Source organism: Sapajus apella, unplaced genomic scaffold (assembly GCF_009761245.1).
Source record: "Sapajus apella isolate SASKATOON/1434 unplaced genomic scaffold, GSC_monkey_1.0 scaffold230, whole genome shotgun sequence".
Lineage (NCBI taxonomy): Eukaryota > Metazoa > Chordata > Mammalia > Primates > Cebidae > Sapajus > Sapajus apella.
In genome coordinates this window covers 80,302-90,884 of record NW_022437170.1, presented here as the reverse complement: position 1 = coordinate 90,884, position 10,583 = coordinate 80,302, and the positions used below count along the sequence as shown (strand labels likewise).

Genomic DNA, 10,583 nt, shown 5'->3' with positions numbered 1-10,583 from the left:
GTCCACACCCGCGCCCCGCACACCCGCGCCCCGCACACCCGCGCCCCTGGCCGTGTCATCCCCGGGCGCGCGGGGCCCCTGGCGGGTCCTCGGGTGAACTGAGCGCCGAGCCCCGGGGTCCCGGCGGGCCCTCCCCGTGCTGGGCGCACGGGATGCGCGAGGCGCCTCACAGTCGCTGACTGGGGACGCGGGCGACGCCGCGGGAAGTTCAGAGCCGGGTCGGAGGGCGCCCGCTGCGGCGGGTTCAGACCCCGGCGCGCCCCCAGCCCGGTCCAGGCCCCGCGCCGCTGCAGCCGCCTGCGCCCGGGCGGCGCCGGATTCCCGCGCAGGCCGCGCCCCCGCTCACCTGGTGGCCGCCTTGGTGAGCACCGGGTAGAGCCGCAGGAGGAGCAGGTACTGGGCGAGCGCCCGCCGCGGGAGCGCCCCAAGCCCGGCTTCGGCCCGCAGCCTGGACGCCGCCGGCGCCATCGCCTCCACAGCGCCGCGCCGCCGGGGGCGCCGCCTCACCTCGGGCGGGCGGGGCGCAGACCCCGAGGCGCGGGGCGCGGGGCGGGGACGGCCTGACATTTCCGGCCCCACCACGGCCCGCAGCGCCGCCCGGCCCCGACGCCACGGTGCGTCCCGCACGCCTCCACACACTTTTCCCCGGTCCCTGCCGGCCACCGCCCCCGCCGGGCGCCGGCTCCCATTGGAGCGCTGCAGGGGGCGGGCGAGGGGCGGGGCGCGCCTCTTGATTGACGGCGGCACCTTCGGCTCTCGCGAGACTGGTGGGAGCGCGCCAAATTTCTCCCGCGAAGCAGAGGTTGTCGCCGGCGGCTCCATGGCTCTCAGGAGCGGCGGGCGGCGGCGCGTGGACCCGGGCGCGGACCGGGAGGCCGGCAGGTGAGGGGCGCCCTCCTGAGGCCCTCGGGCCAGCCCTTCCGAGGGTGCGGTGGAGCCGGGCGAGGGTGGCGCCGCCGAGGCGAGAGGGAGGCCGGGGTCCCGCAGCCGCCCCCACTCGCCGCGCCTGACGGGTGGGGCGGCGCGCCGGGGCCGCGGGCGGAGGGACCTGGGGCGGGTGGAGGCTCAGCGGGTGCAGCTTCTCCGCGGGGGAACGAGGCGGGCCGCGCGGTCTTCCCCTGCTCGGCTCTCCCTGAGGCTTTTCGGGCTCGCCCGGCGCGCAGCTGCGTTTGGCACCTGCGGCGCGGCGGGCGGCGGGTGGGGGCCGGGCCGGGGGCCCCGCCTGGAGGCCCGGCGCCGGGGGCGGCCGCGGCGGGCGGGTCGCTTGGGCCTGGGACCCTGTTGCAGCGAGACGCTTTCTCCTCTGCTTTAGCATGTCGTTTCTTCGGAGACGGCGCCTGCCCTGTCGCCCCGGCTGCAGTGCAGAGGCGCGATCTCGGCTCCCCGCGGCCTCCGCGGCCCCGCCGAACCCCTCCTGGGTTCAGGCGACTCTCCTGCCTCCCTCAGCCTCCCGAGTAGCTGGCATGACAGGCGCGCCATCACGCCGGCTGAATTTTGTAGTTTTGGTGGAAACGGGGTTTCACCATGTTGGCCAGGCTGGTCTCGAACTCCCGACGTCAGGGATCCGCGTCGTCTTCCCAAAGTGCTGGGATTACAGGTGTGAGCCGCCACCCCGGCCCTTCTCTTCTAAAAAGAAGGAAAAATAGCCTGGCTGGTGGCGTACGCTCGAAGTCCTAGCTGTTAATTCTTGGGAGGCCGAGGCCGGAGGTTCACCCGAGCCCGCAGGTCGAGGCCGCGGTGAGCCGGGATCGCGCCACAGCCCTCCAGCCTGAGCCAGGGAGCCAGACCCAGCCTGAGTAACAAGAGTGAAACTCCGTCTCAGAAATAGAAAAAGGGTAAGGCGCGGCTGCTGTGGCCAGAGCAAACGGTAAACGTGACGGAGGCCTGGCCTCCCGCCGTCAGCAGAAAACGTGTAAGAGTGCGAAGATTTTTGTGGACACTTCGCTGAACAAATTCTTCATGGAGGAGAAGCCCAGTGGCGAGGGTCCCTAACTGCTGTTGTGCCAATCGCGGTGTATCCTTAGCCGCGTTTGGTCCTCAGGCAAGCCCCGGAGAGGTAGGTGCCCTTAGTGTCTGTAGTGTGTGCCGGAACGTGGAGCTCAGGGACGCACTGACTGCCCTGGTTCAGGATGCAGGACGCGCCCCCATCTCCTCCACTGCACTGCCCTGCCCCAGGCTCGGTGACAGCCTCCAGGCTGGGGAGAAGTATGAGTGCTGGCTTTTAACTGGCATGCTTTACGTGGGTTAACTCATCAATCTTTAAAACAGCCCCAGGAGGCAGTGGGTGGTAGATGTGCCTGCGTTTCTTCTTCTGTGAAATGGGGACACCACTGGCCTCCCAAATAGGCGTTGTCATGAAAACTGAATGAGAGTGTATGTGGAGTACTAGGACAATGGATATAGAAACCAGTAAACCGCTATCTGTATGTCTGTTATCCCCATTTTTCTGGTGTTTTACTGTTGCTGGTTTAAAAGTCAGATACACAGCTCAGACAAAACAGTTTTGGGAGGAAATATGGTCCCAGTGAGGAGTTTTCTAGTCCACTGAATCCAAAATATATCAATAATGTATAAATATATATGATTATGATTACTGTTTATGTTAGCATTCTGGTTATAAAGTTGAACAGGTTTTGAAGGGCCTGCCCTAGTTGTATTTTTCCCATGAGTCCTTTCATTTTAACACGCCTTTTTGCCAAACTCTGGGTTTTTCAGGAACACATATCTGAAACACACTAGGTGGGTTCACTGCTGCAGAAGTAGGTGGGATTGGCCAGGCATGGTGGCTTACTCCTGTAATCCTAGCACTTTGGGATTCCAATGTGGGCGGACCACCTGAGGTCAGGAGTTCAAGACCAGCCTGGCCAACATGGTGAAACCCCATCTCCACTAAAAAATACAAAAATTAGTCAGGTGTAGTGGTGGGCACCTGTAATCCCAGCTACTTAGGAGGCCAAGGCAGGAGAAGCACTTGAACCTGGGAGGCGGAGGTTGCGGCAAGCCAAGACCATGCCTCTGCACTCCAGCCTAGGTGACAGAGTAAGACTCTGTCTCAAAAAAAAAAAAAAAAGTAGTAGGTGGCATTTCAAACTGTAACCACTGGTTTCCTTTCTTTCGCTCAGGGAGGATGGCCCCATTTCCTCAGCCTCCGCACTCAAGCGCCTGGAACGGAGCCAGTGGACGGATAAGATGGATTTGCGGTTTGGTTTTGAGCGGCTGAAGGAGCCTGGTGAGAAGACAGGCTGGCTCATTAACATGCATCCTGTAAGCACTGGCGCTTTCCCTTGGTCCTTCTCCCTCCCAGGAGTGTGGCTGTATCCCTTCTGGTCATAGCATGGTCCTTGTCCAAAGCGGGACACATGGGGGGACTTGTCTGGTGAATCAGTAGGGAGATGTGATGGCTCCCAGCTCTCCTCCTTTCCTCTAACATCATTGAGGGCCACAAAGAAGTCACTGTGAGAAGCCAGAGGTGATGGCCCTCACTTTTAGCCATCATAACAAAGCTTTCAAGGATTATGAGGGGAAAACCCAAGAAATCCCCATGTGGAGGCTCTTACGACTTGGTTCTTGTGAATAAGGCGGTAGTGTTAATGTAGGGGTGGAATAAAGACCTAGATAAGGGGATTTGTTTCTAAAGTGCTGAGTTTCCCAAAAGGTAGGAAGAAAAGGGTCCTTACACTGTGTAGAGGACGATCTTGTGCCTCTGTTGACCAATTCTCTTGTAGACCGAGATTTTAGATGAAGATAAACGCTTAGTCAGTGCAGTGGATTACTACTTCATTCAAGATGATGGAGGCAGATTTAAGGTAAGCCCAAGAAGCTAAAACCCACCTACAGCGAGCAGCTGGATCCAAAATGAGGGGTGTTCATTTAGCTCTGTGACTGTCAGGGAGGTCGTGGGAGGATTCTAGTGCACAGCTGCCCATAGCCCACCATACTCAGGCCCCTGGAGGCCCCATCAGTCATCATTTAAGATGTCCTGAGAGAGATCAGTTTAGGAAGTCTCTGAACGGTGAGCAGTATTGTGTCTTAGATTCTTGCCCCATGATAAGTGCACATCCTAACTTCTTGTTATGTTTTAAGAGCTACCAAGGTCAAGGCTACCCTGGCTCTAGGCTGTTCATGGACTCTAGGAGCAAGCAGTCTGTTTTCATTTTTCTCTCCTTTTTTTTTTTTTTTTTTCCCTCATCATTCCTGGATGGGTTGGTGACTCTTACAGGTGGCCTTGCCCTATAAACCATATTTCTACATTGCAACCAGAAAGGTAAGTGTGTTTTATAGATTCAGGTCAGGTGACCTGTGTGTGTCATTCTGTGGTGGGCTTTGCAGCTGGGAAATAGTCAAGGAAGGAAATGTGTTTTACCAATGGAAAGCGTTTTTATTCTGATCCTGATTTAGGGTTGTGAGCGAGAAGTTTCATCTTTTCTTTCCAAGAAGTTTCAGGGCAAAATTGCAAAAGTGGAGACTGTTCCCAAAGAGGATCTGGATTTGGTGAGTATCACCCAGACTTTCCAGGGGTAAATGAGGCCAGGTTCTACATTGTCCATGGCAGGTGAGGTTGGAAGAGGTGGAAATTCAGGTCATCTATTGGGTGATGGGGCAGTATGGGGACCGTCTATAAAACTTCTTTCAAAGAGCTCTAGTGTGAATTGGTGCCACATGCAAAGTTGGACAAAGTGCCTGGGAGTCGTCAACTCTTTGGCTTGTGTGTTTACCTTTGAGTGTTTACCCTGTAAACAGTGAGCACAATCTCTTTGCATTATAGCCAAATCACTTGGTGGGTTTGAAGCGAAATTACATCAGACTGTCCTTCCACACTGTGGAGGATCTTGTCAAAGTGAGGAAGGAGATCTTCCCTGCAGTGAAGAAGAACAGGGAGCAGGATCATGCCAGCGACACGTACACAGCTATGCTTTCCAGGTAAACTTTGTTCTTGTGAGCAGAGTATCAGCTGATTGAGAATGACAAGATGGATAGGAGACCGGAATACTTAGCAATAAAGTTACCTTAATGGCTGGCTCTGTTTGATACGGAAAACTTGAGCAATTAGGTAGAGATTTCTATATGTTCTGTGGTAAATAAACAGTGGCTTCACAGGTTATATTTTATGTGTTAGCTCTTTTTTCCCATGTAGGGGGGGTTTATGGCTCTAAAATTGAGTGATTGTAACAGTAAGGTCATTTTACAGGGAAATGATCCTTCATCCCACTGCGCTAGCACAGTGCATCTATGAATTTCATTAAATGCAGAGATTTACACAGCACCGCTTCTCCAGAGAACCTTGGATATTGTCTATAGAAATTTAAGTTTAGAACGCCAAAGGTTGTTCATCAAGTGTTTGAGCATCAACAGTAATAGGATGCAAATTAACAGATTAGCAAGAGAAAATCTTGAGTAATTAGTTTGGATGACTTCAGAAGAACCTACCTTATCCTCTGACAAGAGAAGATCAATTGGGGATGCTGAACAGCTCTACAGTCCCTACCCTGATTCCGCCTTCCCTGGCAATGCCATAAGTTACTTTTTGAAATATTGGAAGGTGTAATCAGACTTGAGTCTTCAGAGCCCTGAGCCATATCTGAGACTCATCTGTCTTTTCCCCCTGAATAGATCATTCAGTATTTGAGCTTATGGGCTGATAGTGGCCGCAAGGGTGGGCCACACCTTTAGACATGGCAGAGACCCATGCATAGGCTGTGCAATGCCCAGGCCTGCTCTTCAGCCTGCATGAGGCAGCCTCCTCAGTAACAGGACCATGGTGGGATGGTCATGCCTGGGTGCTCTCCTGACTGGCAGTACTTAATGTTTTCTTTCTTTTTTCTTCTATTATTTATTTTGAGACAGGGTTTTGCTCTGTTGCCCAGGCTGGAGTGCAGTGACGCAATCTCTGCTCACTACAGCCTCCGCCTCCCAGGTTCGAGCGATTCTTCTGTCTCAGCCTCCCAAGTAGCTGGGATTACAGGCGTGCACCACCACACCTGGCTAATTTTTGTATTTTCAGTAGAGACAGGGTTTCATCGTGTTGGCCAGGCTGGTCTCAAACTCCTACCTCAGGTGATCTGCCCTCCTTGACCTCCCAAAGTTCTGGGATTACAGGCATGAACCACCTCGCCCAGCCCAATCCAAACCATTCTTAAAGGAAGGGCTGCCCTGGTTGTTGAAACCACCTCAATTTACCTTTTGTGTTTATTCAGTTTGAACTCTGGTCTCACTTCTTCCAGGCCGTGGCAGTTGAATTAGTTGCTCCCTTTTTAATTCCTAGTGTTCTGCAAAGAAGCAGTGTCATTACTGATGAAGAGGAAGCCTCTAAGAAGATAGCTGATCAGTTGGACAACATTGTGGACATGCGCGAGTACGATGTCCCCTACCACATCCGCCTCTCCATTGACCTGAAGATACACGTGGTGAATATGGGGCAGGGTTGGGTTGCTGCTCACATGAATTTCCTAACAGCCAGAAGATGATCATTATGGATGAATCCACAGAGGAATAGACTTCCGTGGAGTATGACTCTAGTTAACACCGTGCTTTGCAGGCTCATTGGTACGATGTCAGATACCGAGGAAATGCTTTTCCGGTGGAAATCACCCGCCGAGATGACCTTGTTGAACGACCTGTAAGTTTTGGCTTATATTACCTTCATCCTAAAATTCCTTGTTTTCTGGAGAGAATACTCTTTAGTGCAGAAAAGTGAATTTGACTCAAAGATATGTTTGCTGCTTTTTCCCCCAAATACTTTCTTGAAGACATTATGGAGTTAGAATTTTTCATCAGAGCATCATTTCGTTTTTTATTGTATGTTACTGCATGACATCAATATTTGAGCTAAGCAGGATATGGACATTTGAGGGAAAGCTGGGACTTCCATTTGAGTCGTTGATAGCGAAGTGACATCGTAACAATGGATTTGTAACTAGAAGGCCTTGGTTTGAGCACGACTTTGTGAGCTTGGGAAAGTTTTTGTATTCAGTTTTCTTTTTTCCAAAATGAAGATATCATCTCTGTGCCACAGTGATCTTTCAGGATTGTCATAAGCATCAGAACGAGGTGATGCCTTTTAAAGAATTTGTCTACTAAAGTTCTGTAATTGTAGACTTGTCCTGTGATCAGCTGCTCTTTTTGGTATGTAAGTTTTCATACCATAGAGAGTCGTGATACTCTTGACATAGGTTGGTCAGTCTCAAGGTCCCTGTCCCAGCTTTTTCAGAGCCCCTTGACTCTTTTAGCAACCAGAGGGAGGTGGAGCAGGCCAGGGGTGGGTGTTCAGGGAGACCTAATAGGGAGCTCAGAGCTTGGCTTTATGCTTATTTTGTCACCGCAGGACCCTGTGGTTTTGGCATTTGACATTGAGACGACCAAACTGCCCCTCAAGTTTCCTGATGCTGAGACGGACCAGATTATGATGATTTCCTACATGATTGATGGCCAGGTGAGCAGGTGGCTTCTGGGAAGTAAGCTCCTGGGATGGGGGCCTTGTCTGGTCCCCAAACCAGAGCAGCATCTGCCCCACAGTTAATGTTTGTCGAGTGAATAATGAGTTAGTGAGTCCAGGAATGGGAACAAGCAAGCTGTTGCGACATCAAACTGTACCCTCTCCTTTCCAATGGGAATCCAGACACGGAGGGTCTCTTCTCAGGAAGCTTAAGGCGCTTTCATGTTGCTGTGGTCTTTGTCGTGAGAGTCTCTAGGCAGAGTGTCTGGACAGTGTGGGGAGGCCCTTGGCTTTGCGGCCTCTGACTTGTGTTGATTGCTGATGAACTTCCCTAGGGCTACCTCATCACCAACAGGGAGATTGTTTCAGAAGATATTGAAGATTTTGAGTTCACCCCCAAGCCAGAATATGAAGGGCCCTTTTGTGTCTTCAATGAACCTGATGAGGTGAGCAGGTAGCACTTGGGAGACTGCCTGGTATTTTGGGAAGAAGGGGCATGCGGCTCTTTCCAAGGCCTTAGGCATTCTGTTGGATCAGAATTGCAGCTCCATGAGCTTTATTCTTAGGGTGTGACCCTCTTTCCTGCCAGAGACTAGGGCAGGGGGAGGGAATAAGGGCCAACATGGGGCTGCTGCTTCTGAACTTGGGGAGAGGGATGTGGAAATAGCTTGAAGAAGAGAAAGAGCAGAACTCAGGCTGCTGTGACTTGGGTTTAGGCTCATCTCATCCAAAGGTGGTTTGAGCACGTCCAGGAGACCAAACCCACCATCGTGGTCACCTACAACGGGGACTTTTTTGACTGGTGAGTCTGTGTCTTCTCTGAGTAATTGGATGGCGTTTGGGAGGGCATTGCATGGTGTGGGTGGGCTTCCCATGCCAACTGAGGAGGTGGCTCCAGGTTCACTCTGTACCTCCCATGTCTGGATTCCTCCCTGGGTCTGAGGGAGGAATGGAGGAAGGGGAATTAGAGTCTGACCTGACCACTTGCTTCTCTGTCCTCTTTTGAACCCAGGCCGTTTGTGGAGGCCCGGGCAGCAGTCCACGGGCTGAGCATGCAGCAGGAGATAGGCTTCCAGAAGGACAGCCAGGGGGAGTACAAGGCACCCCAGTGCATCCACATGGACTGCCTCAGGTAGGGGCCGCAGGGCAACACGGCTCGCCACTGCTGTCTGTGAGCGAGATCCGAAGGCTGCTTGCAGGCTATGCAGTTGACACATCTCTTATGGGAGGAGGGTGGCCTCTGAGAGGCCATTTCAGGTCACCGAGAGGACGGCAGCTGCAACCCTGCCAGGGCCCAGGATGTGCTTTGACTGTTGGCTGGCAATTCGTCAGTGTCCAGGCACATGGAGTATCAGAATCTGGGCTGGGGAAGCTGCCGGGAAGACACACTCAGCAGACAGGTCCCTAGCTAGGACCCCATGCAGGAACCTGCTCTGCCAGGTGAGGTTGGGATGTGGCAGCCAGGCTGTCCCAGAGGACAAGCCTCACAGGACAAGCACAGATTCCAGATGAGCAGGGGTGTGCAGCCAAGAGGTGGAGACAGTCACGGCGCCTGGGGGCTCTGGCATGTTTGGCTGCGAGGACAGGTGGATGTGGAATTGCCAAGAGAAGGGGGCTGGAAGGGAAGGGGTCTCCATGGGCCTCTGTACTGGTGGGAGGCAGATTCATCCTGACCATCATGGTGCCACTGGAGCACTTGAAGCCTGAATGCGTTTCTGTTTAGCTCTAACGTTTAGCTCCTGGGTGGGAGAGGGAGGCCAGGAGGCTGGGGCTGGTTTAGTGTGACGCTCGTGCTCCAAGGCAGGGGGTGAGCGGCCCGAGGATGCAGGGTCTGTCATGTGGGGCAGGGGGAGGGCCAGGAATGCTGGTTCTCAGGGAGGGGGTAGCACCTGGGGTTTTTGTGGCATCTCTGGAGACAGGGAATGTGTATAGAAGGGGCTTGAGGTGAGAGGTGACTGTGCTACTGATATGCAAGTCTGGAAGTCCCACCCGGATAGGGGCCCTGAAGACCACCATGAGGCTTGGTTTGGGCTTGTACTGTGGATTGGGACTCACTGGCGCAAGGGTCTTGGTGAAAGCTTGGGTAGTGGATGAATTCTGAAGGCAAGAGGAAGAAGTCAGGGTAAAGGCCGCAGGGGCGGAGACTGGACATGGCCCCTGGACAGCTGCCCCAGGGAAGGCATCTGTAGGGAGGGGGTAGAGACAGGTTCTGGGTAGAGTGTGGGGGCCTTCTTTTCTTCATTTTTATTATTTATTTATTTATTTATTTATTTATTTTTTGAGACGGAGTTACGCTCTTGTTACCCAGGCTGGAGTGCAATGGCGTGATCTCGGCTCACCGCAACCTCCGCCTCCCGGGTTCAGGCAATTCTCCTGCCTCAGCCTCCTGAGTCGCTGGGATTACAGGCACGCGCCACCATGCCCAGCTAATTTTTTGTAGTTTTAGTAGAGACGGGGTTTCACCATGTTGACCAGGATGGTCTCGATCTCTTGACCTCGTGATCCACCTGCCTCGGCCTCCCAAAGTGCTGGGATTACAGACTTGAGCCACCGCGCCTGGCTTTTTTTATTTTTATTTTTGTTTTTCCTCACATTGGATCACATCTTGCCTTCTCTTAAGGAGGGTGGGCTTGAATGTTTCCGTGCTGAAGGGACAGTGTGAGGAGAGAAGCTTGGTCTGGTTGATAACTAGGCCCCAAGGGTGCAGGCCTGAGGTCTTGGGGAGAGGCCATGGGCTCTGCCGATGGTGGGAGGAAGGCGAGAGGCCGAAGGACCAGTCCTGGTGCTTCCTCGTGTCGTGAATAGGTCTTTGAGATTAACTAGATCCGGATGAAGGGTTTTCACGAGGGGCCTACACTGTGTGGGGCCTTGGTGTGAGGCTCCTGGGTACCCGTTAGGACCTTGCATCCGTCTGTGTGGTGCCCAGTTTTGCCGGTTCTCAGGGGTTCCCTGGCTGCATGTTAGAATCCTGGTTTCTGTTCTCATTCTCCTTCCAGGTGGGTGAAGAGGGACAGTTATCTTCCTGTGGGCAGCCATAACCTCAAGGCGGCTGCCAAGGCCAAGCTAGGCTATGATCCTGTGGAGCTGGACCCAGAGGACATGTGCCAGATGGCCACCGAGCAGCCCCAGGCACGTGAGCCACATCCCAGCT

At 53.8% G+C, this 10,583-nt stretch overlaps 2 protein-coding genes across 2 annotated transcripts in view; one reads left to right on the top strand and one right to left on the bottom strand.

The window, feature by feature from the left end:
• Nucleotides 1–609, bottom strand: part of PXMP2 (peroxisomal membrane protein 2) — a 15,619-nt gene extending 15,010 nt beyond the window's left edge. The window contains exon 1 of the mRNA XM_032271386.1: nt 347–609. Coding sequence (XP_032127277.1) covers nt 347–567 — 221 coding nt within the window. The 5' untranslated portion in view covers nt 568–609. The remainder of the gene's footprint in view (nt 1–346) is intronic.
• A 9-nt stretch (nt 610–618) lies between these two features.
• Nucleotides 619–10,583, top strand: part of POLE (DNA polymerase epsilon, catalytic subunit) — a 54,004-nt gene continuing 44,039 nt past the window's right edge. Inside the window, exons 1-13 of the mRNA XM_032271378.1 lie at nt 619–882; nt 3,123–3,264; nt 3,726–3,806; nt 4,220–4,264; nt 4,399–4,491; nt 4,766–4,920; nt 6,263–6,404; nt 6,536–6,616; nt 7,322–7,429; nt 7,768–7,878; nt 8,149–8,234; nt 8,445–8,564; nt 10,429–10,561. Coding sequence (XP_032127269.1) covers nt 821–882; nt 3,123–3,264; nt 3,726–3,806; nt 4,220–4,264; nt 4,399–4,491; nt 4,766–4,920; nt 6,263–6,404; nt 6,536–6,616; nt 7,322–7,429; nt 7,768–7,878; nt 8,149–8,234; nt 8,445–8,564; nt 10,429–10,561 — 1,359 coding nt within the window. The 5' untranslated portion in view covers nt 619–820. The remainder of the gene's footprint in view (nt 883–3,122; nt 3,265–3,725; nt 3,807–4,219; nt 4,265–4,398; nt 4,492–4,765; nt 4,921–6,262; nt 6,405–6,535; nt 6,617–7,321; nt 7,430–7,767; nt 7,879–8,148; nt 8,235–8,444; nt 8,565–10,428; nt 10,562–10,583) is intronic.